The 14,283-nt window shown below is 47.1% G+C and overlaps 1 protein-coding gene across 2 annotated transcripts; it reads right to left on the bottom strand.

Annotated features, from left to right (window-relative positions):
- Window positions 1-691: 691 nt before the first annotated feature.
- On the bottom strand, window positions 692-14,173 carry LOC111079729 (D-beta-hydroxybutyrate dehydrogenase, mitochondrial). Of its 2 annotated transcripts, XM_022375001.2 has the most exons (8): window positions 14,007-14,172; window positions 13,825-13,902; window positions 11,049-11,294; window positions 2,146-2,352; window positions 1,916-2,069; window positions 1,593-1,849; window positions 1,267-1,368; window positions 692-1,178 (listed from the first exon to the last, which is right to left on the bottom strand). In XM_022375001.2, exons 2-8 carry the CDS (start codon window positions 13,846-13,848, stop codon window positions 1,002-1,004), a joined length of 1,167 nt encoding a protein of 388 aa, XP_022230693.1. In that variant the 5' UTR covers window positions 13,849-13,902; window positions 14,007-14,172; the 3' UTR covers window positions 692-1,001. The 2 variants fall into 2 exon arrangements, with proteins under 2 accessions (XP_022230693.1, XP_022230691.1); XM_022374999.2 differs by having other exon boundaries at window positions 13,825-14,173.
- Window positions 14,174-14,283: the final 110 nt, after the last annotated feature.

Genomic DNA, 14,283 nt, shown 5'->3' with positions numbered 1-14,283 from the left:
TCTTTTGAGTTAACGTAAGCATCGCATTTCCCTGGCAACTTTTGCTCTTTTTGTTTAGTTTGTTTTTTCCGTAAAAGTTGGAACATGCCGCCGCTTGGTTGGTGCCATCTGGAAGGTGGATTGGGAATGGCTGCCAGCTGTGGTTTACATTAGCAACTATGAGAGATTTATGCACAAGTTATGCGCTTCTTGGTGTAGCCCACAAAACTCCATTCTTGACAGCTCATTGAGCTGTCGGGGGACCTGCTGGAAAAAAACCTGAGCTCCCGTCGCGGCAGTCCCATTCGGTGGGGAAAATGTCATTGTTGTTTTGAATCAAATGCATTAAAAATGTATTGAATTTTTTTTTGTATATGCTTGCCCGCCTTTGGCTTGCCTTCTGACAGTGCACTTAAGCTTAGTACGCTCCGTGCTGAGGGGGCTGGAGGTGTGACTAATGCCGTTGAGTGAAACGGAATGATGCATCTGGAGCAGCAGATCAAGCCATCGGAGTCCCATCGTGCAGTGCAGAGCCAGCACTCAACCAATGGCAAACAAAAGCAATTAAAAGGCTTAAAGGATCCTGCACTCCGTCACCAGCGACAGTCATGATGTGGAAAAAACATCTCAACTATCAACGAATGAAGCACTAAGAAATGATTCTGGTCATCATTTCATTTTCATTGGCTACTCGCTACGAGTTTTGTTTTCATTTTTAATTTTTTATTCATCGTTTCACAATTCGTTCTAGCAACTAAGGATTATGGATAACATTATGCAGACACTCGGGTAAATTGAGATTAATTTGAATCGAAATAATCAGGAGAAAAACATAGCTAAATGCTCATTGACGACTGTCAGCGCTCCTTCGACAGTTTTCTTATAAATGCCCTATGCTAAAGGAGCCAGCGGGGGCCACAATAATGGGGGGTGCATCAGGGGGATAAGCAATCAATAATATTCCAAAGGGCGGCTGTTCCAGAGTCTGGCAGGGGGAGTGGGTTGGGTGGGTTGTGGTCGGATCAGTAGACGAACTTCTTCTGCTCGCCGTATATCGACTCGTACAGGGAGGGGGCGAGATGCTCGGCCAGGAAGATCTGCAACTTTTCGGTGGCCGTCACGGGCGTGTAGCGGGCCATGGGGAAGGTCCTGGTCACAGCGTCGATGAGGACACGCAGCGTGGGCTGGATATCAGCGGCCTGTGGAGAGAGAGAGAGAGAGAGAGAGTATGGGGAGGGGGGATTAAATACTCGTTAGCTCACGGACACGTCCGGCCTTGCTTCTCACCTGGCGGGAGTATTTCTCCACCGACGTCATGGCCGCCTCGTAGTAATCCTCGCCGTAGGTCTTCTTCTGCTCCGACGATAGCTGGTTCCACATTTGCTTGGCCTGGAAGCAGATGCGAGCAGCAAGGATAAAACGAGACAAGCAGAGTTAATGAGTTCTCTCTGGCAGCGCTCTGGGGTCTGGGGTCTGGGGTCTCCCCTCCTTCGACATGGTTATGGTATCGTAAAAAACTAAAAGCATGGCAAGGCTGCTCGGCTACTCGGCTGCTCCCCCTGCATGGCCTCTGCCATGCCATTAAGTGGGTAGGAAAGGCATCTAATGCTCACCTGGTCACGGAGCTCCGTCTCGTTCAGCCAGCCGTTGCCGGGAGAGAACTCGCCCGCCGCCACCACGGACACATCCACGCCTCGGGTGCGCATCTCCTGGCGCAGGCAGGCGGCAAAGCAGTCGACGGCAGCCTGGGTGGCGCACTGGATGCCACGCACCGGCGAGGGTACGCGGTTCAGGCCAGAGGTGAGGAACACCACGCGTCCATGGGCGCGACGGACCAGCGGCAGAAAGATTTGAGTGAGGCGAGCGGCTCCTGCAAGGATAACACAACGGAACTTAGCACTCGAACCTGGTGCTGTTCAGTGGCGCCCCCACTCACCGAGTAGATTGAGATCCAAGCTTTTGCGCAGCACCGCGAATGGAATCCATTCAAGCTCTCCCAAAGCTATCCAGTGGGCGCAGTGGACCACAGCCCACAGTCCTTGGGCGCCGTGCGGCAGGTGCTGGGACACAAAGCGGGCAGCCTCCAAAAGCTGTCGACAAAGTATGTGGAACGGAAATGAGCTAAAAGCTTCGAAAGCCCCCAAAAGCTTCTCTGTGGAGACTTACGGTCTTCTCCGACGTAACATCCAAGTGCAGCAGCTTCATGCGGCCGGAGGTCTCCTCCTTGAGGATGCCAGCCTCGTCCGACTCCTCGATGGGGGTGTTGAAGCCAGCGTAAATGGTGAAGCCCAGATCGTCCAGTTTCTTGGCCAGGTACCAGGCCAGCGGTGCCTCGCAGCCGGTGATTAGGACGCCCTTGCCCGAAGCCGACACCTGGTGGGGTCCAAAATGGAAGAGGAAAACTTGAGTGATTTGGGATTGTTCAACCCATTGACGGTCTCCGAGGCAGTCCAGTCACTTAATTAATGTTCAATAACTTTAATACCAATTAGCCGTCTACTGTTCTGCGCTGTGCTGTGTGTGTGGGTGGGTGGATATGGATGTCGGTGTCGGTTTCTCCTCTTTCATTGCCATGTCAGATGTTTGACCTTTAGTCCAGCCAAAAATGTCTTTGTTAGGCTCAAAGTTTGTCCACTCACTCGGGCTACTTAAAAGTCAAGCCATCGAGTAGTCTTAACGACTTTCTCCCTATTTCTAGGTGAATTTCGTGAGCAGAACAACGCCCGAATGCGTGGATATTTTTGTCCGACTTCAGCTCTGACCCACTGATGGCAGACAGACGAGAGTCTCTCTCTTTCCCCCCGCCCCCCCCATATTGGTGGGGCAGGAAGATGTGTGCTCACTGATACTTCCGCCTCAGACACGCGCCAATCCACTCCAGCAGAACCAACCTCCACCCTCCACCCACAACCCACAACCCACAGCCCTCCCTCTGGATGTGGATGTCAGTCAACGCGCCTGCGGTAGTGCTGGTGTCATAACTCATCATGCCATTAACCACTGGAGCTGGCTAGCCCGACTATGACTATTGGCCTGCCTGGCTCGAGTGGGCGTCTGGAGGGTGGGTGCGTCCCCTAGTGTGCGTCAGCCGGTCTCGAGGGGTAAGAGGAAATGGAAATGGAAGTGGAAGTGGAAGTAGAGATGGCTACTCATTGTTCGGGCTATCAAACTGTTATAAAGTGCTCGTAAAATTGTTAAAAAATGAGGAGATTCGTAGAAAAGGAGGCAGTAGTGTCAGTCGGGGAGGGGGCAGAGAGATGGTGTCGTGTCGTGTGGTGTGGTGTGGTGTGGTGTGTAGGGTTTGTATTATTATTGGCTGTGCTGTTGACACCCATTAAGACTGGCCGACATTTTATTGTGGCCATAAGTGTTTTGCTTATCGAAATCTGTTGGCCGTTCTTTGGCGTTAATAAAAATAAAACTCTTCGGGATATACACCTCCCCTCCTGCCACCCAATCACTTCTCTATCTACGTATCCACGCAGCTAAGTTTAGGAGAAACTTTCTTTCGTTCAGTTTTTATGCGAATTTACTTCATAATACTCTTGTGTATATCCAGTGGGATGTGGCTGGATGGCTGGATGGCGGTAACTTTTGCCACTGCAAGGAATCGCATTCTCTGATGTTTTTTCTGGCATCCCCCAATTTATGGCTGGCGGTGCTGTAGAAATGACTTTAAACTTGGCTGCAAGTAAAAACCATCCGCAATTAAAATGCAGCATGGAAAAAGCGCAGATAAAACCGAGCAGATGAACTGAAAAGGCAAGTAAAAACCCAGCAACGAAATGTTTAGAGTCAATTAAACTGCACTGGGAGCATGGCCAGGGGACAAGTGGCTAGGAGTAGCTTGTGCACAGGGAAACCCGATAGAAAAACAAAAGCATTTGATTTCCTTGGTGAAGTACTTCTCGACCAAGAAACAACTGTGTGTTCAAGGGGGAATCTGATCTCGGACCAAGAACTTATTAAAATTATTACAAATTGGTCCAAGGGAAAAGCTGGATAGGATAATCCCTGGCCAGCAATTGATTGGAGTCTGCCAAATTGGTCCAAGCCAAAAGGATTATGTTACATTGAACCAAGTCGAATTGTGGCAAGACCAATTAAAAGATTGCCTTTCAAATGGTTCTTCTTCTCTGTCCCCTATTTCCTTGGTCTATCCTGGCTGAATACTCTGCTAGAGACAGTGAAATTTGTTGTGAATTGTCCTCAGATAACGTTTGCACCCTGACGCCTCTCCTTCACCGCTTACTGTACCATTTCAACAGCATTTCGTGTGAACAGGAGGAAAGAGCAAAGCAAAGGAAACTAAAGGAGAGAGCGCTGCACGTTAAGCCGTCGAAAGAAACTTTGCCCAGTGCAGGAACTACGTGCATGGGATCAAAAAGCCGACCCCTTGACACTAGCACCTGCCACATGCCCTCATGCCGCATGCCTTATGCCTCCTGCTACCTCCTGTCTAAGCTCTAACACTCCCTCTCTGCGGTCATGTCATGTCTGCCAGCACGTCGGCTTGCGGTTCTTTTTTAAACGATCCCAAAATAGAAGCAAAGTTGCATGTACCAAAATAGATTCAAGAGAATTCACAAAGAACGCGAGTGAGACGACTGCAGCGGGGCAGCCGGTAGCCCTGGGGCATGTCAGTCACCTTCATTTGAACGAGCTGCCTGTGCAGGGAGGGTGGGCAGTATTGGAATGGCAGAGAGAATGCGAGAGTTGTTGGTACGAACGAACGATTGGTTGAGCGGAAATGGGACTTTTCCACATTATTCCGAGCATGCAAGTCAATGAAGAGGCAGACACAGGGGGCGACCCCTGCTTCTGCTTCTGCTGCCAGTTTAGCAATTTAAATGCATCCTTTATTGCATTTTAATTGCAATTGCAATTGCAATGGGAAGTAGAAGTGCAAGTGGAAGATTTATGCCCCAGGCCGTGAGCAAGCAGCAGGCAGCAGGCGGCAGGAGGCAGGTGCCGCCACTCACCCACCCAAAGCGGACCATTTTCCGCACACTTTTATCCGAATCTGATGAATTGCAGTGGGGCACGCGATTCGCCTGCATTCGGACAGGCCCCCCCCCCTGACCCTCGGTTTTCCTCGCCACAAGCTCATTAAATTTGGCTTACGTACACTGGGGGCGTATACGTAATATTTATATAATGCATTATGCTGGCAGGAAAAACTTGGAGCTTGGAGCCAAAAGGGGCAAGAAGAAGGGGAACGGGGCCAGCAACTGGCAGGTTAATGTGTAAACTGCAACAAGTTAGCAGCACTTTCAGAGCCACAGAGAAGCGGCGGACAGTGTCTCCACATCCTCCTCCTCCGCATCATGCTCCGCTTCTGTGTGTGTGGGCGAGCGGAAAAGTAATGCGTGTAAAGTGTAAACAACAATGGGGAGGAGAGAAACTTTCCGGGAAAGCATGTGCGCCTTCATTTGCGAGAATAAACTTATGACTAGCGGGTGAGTCCGGGGATTGGGCAGAGGGCCGGACCTGCTCCGGGTATTACGACCATGAAGATAATGCGAGAGTGTCCGTGTCCGTGTCCGGCAGGGGAATTGCGTGGGCTTGTGTGTGGGAGGGACTTTGTGAAATGTGGATAAATATTATTGGGGATGTAAATAAAAATCATAAAAAAATAGGAAATGAAATGAAACCAAACAGGAAGGTGGGTTATCAAATAAATTCTTACTTAGAGCCTCCCAATAATCACTGTGATGGACAGGGATAAAAAATCTACAGCAACATATTCTTCATAAGTCAAATTCATTATCTTATTTGTACGACTATCATTTCTCCATTCTAATCTATCTCTATCTGTATTTTCGTTTTCCTTTTCCTTTCCCTGTCACCAGGCGGACACATAAACCTACCGAGAAGAGCGCGACATGCTTGACCGCTCGGGAACCCTCGCATAAATCTACATAAGCATAACGCAGGGAGCGTGAAAGTGGGGAACGGAAGATACGGCGGAGTACGGCGGTGGGGTGTGAGCTAAAGTGAAAAATGGCAAACAAACCGCATACAAATTGTCCCCACTGTTGTCACCTACCCTTCGCCTTCGCCTCTCGCTGTGCTCCTCTGAAAAAGGCGACGAAATGTGGCAAAAAAAAGAAGAAGAGAGAAGCCAAAAAATGGAAAACAAAGGGGAAGCACGCACACGCATGCACGCATATTAAATCAGTGGCTAAAAATAACCGGAATGAAGCAGGAGGATGGGAAATACATAAAATACATACATACATACATACACACCATATAGAAATTAACTGAAAAATATTTGGCCAAGAGGGCAAATGAGTACAAATGAGAGCAGGGGGCTAGGGGCGAGGGGCGATGATCGCTAAAAGTCATTGAACGTATTAAGCAGTAATAAATTAATTAACCGGAAAGTTAAAAACCATTTCTGTGTTTTGCTTTCCGCAAGTAGACAGAGATAGAAAGAGAGAAAAGAGAAAGAGAGAAAAGAGAAAGAGAGAGAAAGAGATAGAGAGAGTGGATAGGTAAAAGCACGCACGTACCCTTACTGGCGTGTGGCTGTCAGGTCCTTTGGCAACTTCACGCCATCCGCAGTGAGGACGACGTCAGCATTAAAGGATTTTCGCGTTGCGCATACGACGCGATGTACAGAACGAAATGAACTGAATGGCAAGGAATGGCATAGAATAGAATCTAAGTATACAATGTTAATGTTCTCTGGAATGGAATCCTAGGCCAATTTGCAGCTTGTTCTCTGACTTCCTACACCATGTAGGAGTAGGTGGGTGCCTCGGTTCCTCGGTGCCTCGGTGCCTCAGTACCCCCCTCTGTGCCTGTGTGTATGTGTCTCTGACAACACGCAAAGCTTTGACTTTGTGCCATGCCAACCATAATGGTAGCACAGCATGTACCACATGCAAACATCGTCCCTCTTCATCTTCATCTCCATATCCATCTCCATGTGTGCGCCAGAGCGTGCCGGTATGCGGCTATTTATGTATGTTTAATTAAATTGTGATTGTGTATTGGGTCTGCAAACGATGCCCCTGGCATTTGAGGTTAATTAAAACGTAGTGCATGGGTTCGAACATCGAATAGAGAAGAGATACGAGATACGGGTAGTGCCACTCGCTGTGCTAACCTGAAGAAGAGTTCTCGGGCGGATACTTTCAACTACATACTTCAAATACCAAATGGACGAATAAGGATCGAAGTGGTTGTATAACTGCGGTTAGGGGCAGGACTACCAATCAAGCGGTGGGCGATTGCAGCGTCGAACCCTGACCTTTTCCTCCTGAACCGTGCATGATGCATACGAGCATGGTGGATGCACGGCTGCGTCATGTGCAATTGGTTTTTAATTTAACTAAAATGCGCAGCAAAACTGTGAAGTCAACGGAGAATGTCGGGGCACAGGCCAGCTCCTGCTCCTGCTCCAGCTCCTGCTCCTGCTGTTTATTTTGCTCGGTGGCTCGGCAAAAAGTTGTCAAGTCAAGGCGTTTTAATGGCGTGCAATTCTAAGAAACGCAATGCGCGTAGATGGTGGCCACATGAGCCATGTCCTGATGTCCTTCATTGCCAGCCATTGTCAGGCCGGGCACGCCATTGCCATTTCTGAATGTCCTCTGTGTTTGTATGCGTATGCGTTTGCGCATGTATCTGTGTGTGTGTGTGTGTGTGAATCAACAGGCCACGCGCGGGACCATAAAACTGAAACTGAACAGAAACAGAGGCGCAGAGAAACAGAAGAGAGAGAGAGAGAGAGACGAGAGAGGAAGAGCGGGCTAGCAAAACTTTGCACATAATTACTTTTTATGGTGTATGTATGTGTGTGTGTATGTGTGTGTGTATGTGTGTGTGTGTGTGTGTGAAAGTGAGAGACAATGCTGCAGTGTAAAAGGACAAGGGACAGAGGACAACGGACAGCGGACAGCGGACAGCGGAGTTGGGACGACAAGCAGCAGCCTTTTTATATAGCCTTCAGTTGCCTCAGTGCATTGACGGCCCCCAATGGACCCCGGCGGCAGCCTAATTGAGAGTGCAGTCTGTCTCCTCTCCATCCGTTGACAAAGTTCTCCCCTCCTTCATGCCCTTTTTTGTGTATGTGTGTTTTTTTTTCGGTTAACAAGTCACAAATCAGCGTTAAATTTGTGTCTATAGCAGAAGTTTTATGAAGCTGTAAAGGCCACAAAGTGTGCAAGCGAAAAACGAACACTTATGGATGGCAAAAACCAACAGGAAAAAGGGTTTTCTTCACAATGAACCAGCTGTAACATCCATTAGGCGGCCAACAGTTTGCTTCCCAGCTGCTGCTGCTGCTGGTCCTGCTGCAAAAACTTGGTCCTCCCCATCCCAAGCTCAGAAATATACTCGAATGTACGAGTATCTTCCACTTGTCTCTCGAGTTGCTGGCTGACTGGCTGGCTGGCTGGCTGGCTGGCTGGCTGGCTTGCTGCTGGCTGCTTGCTCCTGGCATTAGCGAAACCGATACGATTTCTTCTCGGATGAACAGCGACATCACCTGGGGCTCCGTTCCAGCTTGGCCTGGCAGAACTTTATCCATGCAATCCACGGTAGCGCCATGGCGCAAAGTTCAAGGATGTGGGTGGGAAGGAGCCTTCAATTGTATGCGAATACGAGTACGAACTCCCGCTTGTTTTAGATGTTGCTACTGCTTCGCGACTGCCCATTAGGGTTGCCAAGACAAAGCTATTAATTCAATTAGTTACATTCTCTTCTGTTAGTTGACATGTCCCGAAGAGACACCGCCCTTTGGGCAACGCGACGCTTAATTATGCACATTACGCAAAGTGTAATTGCAGCTGCAATGCAATAAAACCGACACCAACACCAACACGGACATCGACATGGACATGGACACCGACACGGGCAGTGGCAGTGGGAGTGGGATAGGCAGAGGGAATTTGCATTTTAGTGCATTGTAGGACATGGAAGATTGTTGAGCATTTCATTAGTAGGCATTTACATTTCATTGCACCCAATTTGAGCCGTCAACAGTTGCCTCCAGCCCCATCCAACCATCCATCCACCCATCCACCATCCATCGTTGGCTGCCTGCCCCTTCCACGGGGCACGGGTAGGGATGGATATCTGTGCGTGCGTGTAATTTAATTTGACTGTCGTGACATAAAAATAAAATGCACAACGTGATATGCAAGGCAAAGCAGCCAACAGAGAGAGAAATAGCCAACCAAAGACAAACAGGCCACGTCAGCGAACCGAGTTGGACAGGCTGAAAGCCATCGAAAGCCACATTTGTCCCCACATATACCCCGGGAACACCCACACACACACACACACACACATGAACATGAATGCGGTACGGTACGGTACATACATATGTAAGTATGTTTTGCAGCAAATAATTTAACGAATATGTAAATGGAAAGTGGCTACGCAGGCATAGCCAGGAAACAGAAATCTGGATATTAATCCGTCCATCCAGCACGAGCGGAAAACTAATCAAATGCCAAGACATTTCTTGTTGTTTTCCTTTCCTTAACTTTGCGCTCTAAAAATAAACCCACACGCCCGCAGAGAAATATTTTTCCAGGAAGAACTTGCGAATGCAAATGCTTCACGGAAGTTCTCAAGTGAAAGTGAAGAACGCCATCTCAGATCTAGTTAATTAAATGTGCCTTATTTAGAGTAACTGCATATCTTTACCAGCAACTTGTAGAGTACAATCATACAAATTAAAACATTCTTTGATTCATATTTTAGTATTAAGAGCAGTTTCATTTACACGCAAGCAAGGAGACAGCACTTTGCTGGATGGTCTGGGAGGGGAATGGGCACTGGCCTGCTGCTGTCACCTGCTGGCACTGCATCTCCTGCTGCTGCTGTTAATTATTCTGCAGTCATACTTATTACCTTAATGATGGGCACTTCCAGTTTCAGGGACACTGAAGCGCTGCCTACGTGTCCTGGAAGCCAATCACCCATCCAGCAGGTAGTCCTGACCTTTTCGCGTAATTTCCGGGCAGCAAATGGCTCTTGTCAGCCAGCCTGCCATCCCCCAGATCGTTCATGATAGTTAAACTAATTAGAGTGCACGCATATTTAAATTATCCGTGGAGTTCGGTTGGCGCCACCAGCCCATATAAGCGGGAAAACGGTGTGAAAATAAATATATATCATATGTAGCATTACTGGTGTCCATTGTGCAAGAGGAGAGAAGCATAAAGTATTAACATTTTCCACACTCCTGGCGTGTGTATAAGTATGTAAGTAATCTGAGGAATTCCGATTTATCCCGTATTCTGCTTTATCGCTGTTCGATGCCACCCAAAAGAGGATTAAGTATGGTGGAGCCATATTTAAAGGGTTCCCCTGAATTTATTTTAAGCGCTTTTATTAAAGTTTCTTCCACAGAAAATATATTCCGCTCTGTCACAACATTCTTTTCCTTTTGTTTCTGCAATTCTCTGGGGTTCCGTCTGCACTTTTTCTCTTTTCCTACCTCCCTCTCTCTCTCTCTCTCTCTCTGGGTATCTTTCTGGCTGCTTATTTATTTGTTTTCATTTTCATTTTCCTACGTCGACAGCCAGCGGAGAATGCTGTTAGTCCGGGGACGGTTTTACATGTGTGTTTGTGTGTTTGTGCGTGTGTGTGTTAAGGGGTTCTGAAATATCAAACGGAGCCAAATCCAAAGCCAAAGCCAAATCCACAGTCAAGGGTTTCCTCTGGTTAAACATAAGTTGACGTTGCCCCACAGGACATTTGTCCAAACTCCTGGGGCCCGCCCGTCTATTTTTAGTACAACTGATTTGCTTTGCCTACTATTTCAGCGGACCCCCCATCCCATCTTTGTGGTTTGGCAGAGCCTACTTGAGCTGAGACTGAGGCTGAGACCGCGACGCAGACATGCCCCAAAGTGTTGCTAGTGACTGGCTTCTTGTTCTGTGGAAAAAAGAAACGGAAACCGAAACCCAAAGTTGACGTCGAAACCAAAAGCTATCCATGTCCCTACCCTATTTGCGGTATCGCCCGTTGGCGTTGAAAGGATTACACTGTTTGAATTGTATTCTTGTATTCTTGGACACGAGAGTGTCGTTGCGTTACGGACTTACCTTGACAAAGTGGTAGAAGAGCACTGCTCCCACGGTGGCCAGGGCGAACCACACGAAGACGGCGAAGGTGGAGATGCTGGATATGTTGAGGGCGTGCAGCAGATGGGAGCTGACGATGGCCGCCGCCTGGCAGAAGAGGAACGGCATAGCCATCCGCTCGAATATGTCCCAGGGTATCTCCGCCGATTTCTGGGGCAGGGCAGAGATCGATCCACGCCGTAATGATGCACGTCGCGAGGCACGGCGCTTTTAAAAGATAAATAGAGAAATGTATAATCGATTAGAAAATATATATAGATAGGTACGAGTAGCACATCGATTTAAATAATCTTCTGTTTAAACAAACAAATGCCGATTTATTTATAGCAAACACAAATTATGGCATTGTTTGTGGGCCAATTATTTGAAATTCTGTTGGTGTTGGCCCGCTAATGTTGCTCGCTTGTGTTTTGGTCAATAAACAATGCGAATTCCACTCAAATGGTTCGAAATGTTTATTTTGATGATGCTATTCCCTCCCCACTAAATATAAACAGAGTGGGACTGGGATTGGGATTGGGAGTGGGGCACAGGTGATGAAACCCTTTTAAATCTACTGTAATTGCCATTGTCTGGCGTTGTCTGCTTTTTGTACAACATTTATTGATAAATTCGTTCAATTGTGAAACCTTTTGAGCTTTGATTTACATAATATAAATATAGATAAATATATTGGATTATATATTGGATTGTGTTGTTGATTGAGAGCTGGGAATCCGTTTGAGCTAAATGGAATGCATTCATTTTGCTGTTGCTGTTGTGCCTAATATTACTTTGAAATAATGCTGCCTGCCTGCCTGCCTGCCATTCATTGATTGGAAAATCTTTCCATGTGCCTGCCACTGTCTAATTTTCCCTTTCAATTGCAGACACATACCGTCAATACATCATCGGAAATTTCGTTAAGCTCAACCGATTGCAACCACAAGATCGCACACTCAGACACTCAGACCCGCACGTGCATATTTCCTTTCCACAACGCAGCTTACCTCACCTATTACACCGACCCTAACCCACTCAACCACTCACACACTGACATTGACATATAGCAATTACACATGACGTGCACAATACCAACACAAAAATGGAAAGAGGCGAAAGAGCAGAGAGCATAGAGCAGAGCTACTACCCTAAAACCACAATCACAACCGCAACAGCAACCGAAACCCCCTTTGGAAATTGGCCATAAATCAACGACAGTGCGAAATAATCAAATGGTGGCATCTGCATAAATACAGAAGCCAATTGATTTATTCAGCCCCGAAAATAGACCATTTTCATACAAATTCTCATTCCAATTCCCATTCCCATCCCCATTCACATTTCCATGTTTCGGTCTGTTCTTCGTCGCTGGAATTGTAAAACTCTCCGCTCCGGTCTATTTATATGTCGTGCTCCTCTGGGTATTATATACATAGAAGTGGCAATGGCTGGGATATTGAATGGACTTTGTCTTTGCTTTCGTCATCAGCAGCAACGACCTTGTCACCAATTTGGTAGCTACATATATAGCTCTGAGGGGACTAATACTAAGACCTATGTAATTGTCGCCATAATCTTACACAGGAGCTGAACCGACTGGCCCACTCGATAGCGACATATCTATAGGAAATATCTATCTCCCATACATATATGCAAATGTTTCTTGATATATGTATGCACATATATTCCTTTAGATTTTTTGTATGAATTTGAGCACTCAGCTGCCAAGAAATCATCTTGTGGCGAATACTTTGTGGATGTTTGGAAACGTAAAACAGTTTGGTTTGTCTCCAAGCTTATTTTATTATTAAAAAAGATACTTCTCTGGATATTAATAGACTATGTGGAATGAAATTGAATGAAAAATAAATATTTCTAGACCGGAAAAATATTGCAAACAAATACAAGTACGAATATATCGAGTACTGAAGAGTCTGTGTCGGTATTTCAACGATCGAATATTCCAGTTTTATGGCAAAATATATACCATGTATTTTGGAAAACTGCATCATGATCTATATATATATATATATAATTAGCCATAAGTGGGTATTAGGCAATGAATCTGCCCTTATATAAATGTTGAAAAATGTCAAAGGGCAGAGCAACGTACGAGTAGCTGATCCATATTAAAATCCAACCAATACTCATATCATTTACACATTTGAAAAGAGTCATTCAAAAATCCTTGGGCGCTTTTTCCCCCCACTCTGCCCACTCTGTCTCCTGCAATTGGCGGTGGCTCGTACGTACGTTGTCCCACTTGGATCGCGGCCACTAAGTGAATATTTGTAATTAATTTGGCGGCGCATTTTGAACACCGCAGGTCTTCCTGTCTCTCGCTCTCTCTCTCTTTCTCTCTCTGTCTTATCCATTGCTGTCTCTCTTTCTTTGGTTAACAGACAAAACCTTTTTCTGGAATTTGCGGCCAAAAGGGGCGTGGCTGAGCGAGAAGTCAGCGGCAAACTAAGGACCCTTGCGACTTGAATTTGTGTATTGGCATTTCTGGGTTAAGCTAACTGGGCTAAAAGCGTAGCTAGGTGCTCCAGCAAGCCGTGGCGATGGAAGAGGGAGGAGGCCAGAATGGCAGCACAGAGCTGCGACAATAAATTTGGCTATGGCATGGCCTTTGGATTGACGGAGGGAGGGAGCGCGAACCGTACACAAAAACAAACACAAACACGGGGCCAAGTGCCTGTCCAGGATACAGGAAACGGATACAAATGGCCTCGATTCGGGGCGACATTTCACTTACCATATTGTTATCGAAAACCTGCATGATGACGGATGCTGCTGTTGCTGCTGCTGCTGCTACTCCTTCCTGGTGTCGCGGCTAGAGGGTGGGAAAGAGCACAAAGACGGACGGTGGATGGATGCAAAGGGCCTTCAACTTGGCTTCGACTGGGTCTCAACTCCTTGGTTGGTTCACTCACGTACACTGTCTTGTGGCTCAGCTTGCTTGGTCAAAATTGTTCACAAGAGATTTTCAAAATATTTCGGAAAAACGCTTTCAGTTTATGTACTCGGGGGTGCTCTCGAAGGGGCTCGTGGCCTGGGCGCTCTGAAACACGGCGTGGCACTAAGCGGTTCGATCGACTGGCGCTGCGTGCAGCTGCCACAAAACTCATTTTCTCTCGCCTCAGCTGCGTCGCAGTCGCAGTTGATGCTGTAGCGCTGCCTTAAAAATTGTCGTTTTGCCGTTTTGACTTTTTAA

This window comes from Drosophila obscura, unplaced genomic scaffold (genome assembly GCF_018151105.1).
Source record: "Drosophila obscura isolate BZ-5 IFL unplaced genomic scaffold, ASM1815110v1 contig_151, whole genome shotgun sequence".
In the NCBI taxonomy this organism is placed as follows: Eukaryota; Metazoa; Arthropoda; class Insecta; order Diptera; family Drosophilidae; genus Drosophila; species Drosophila obscura.
This window is presented reverse-complemented; position numbering and strand designations above follow the sequence as displayed.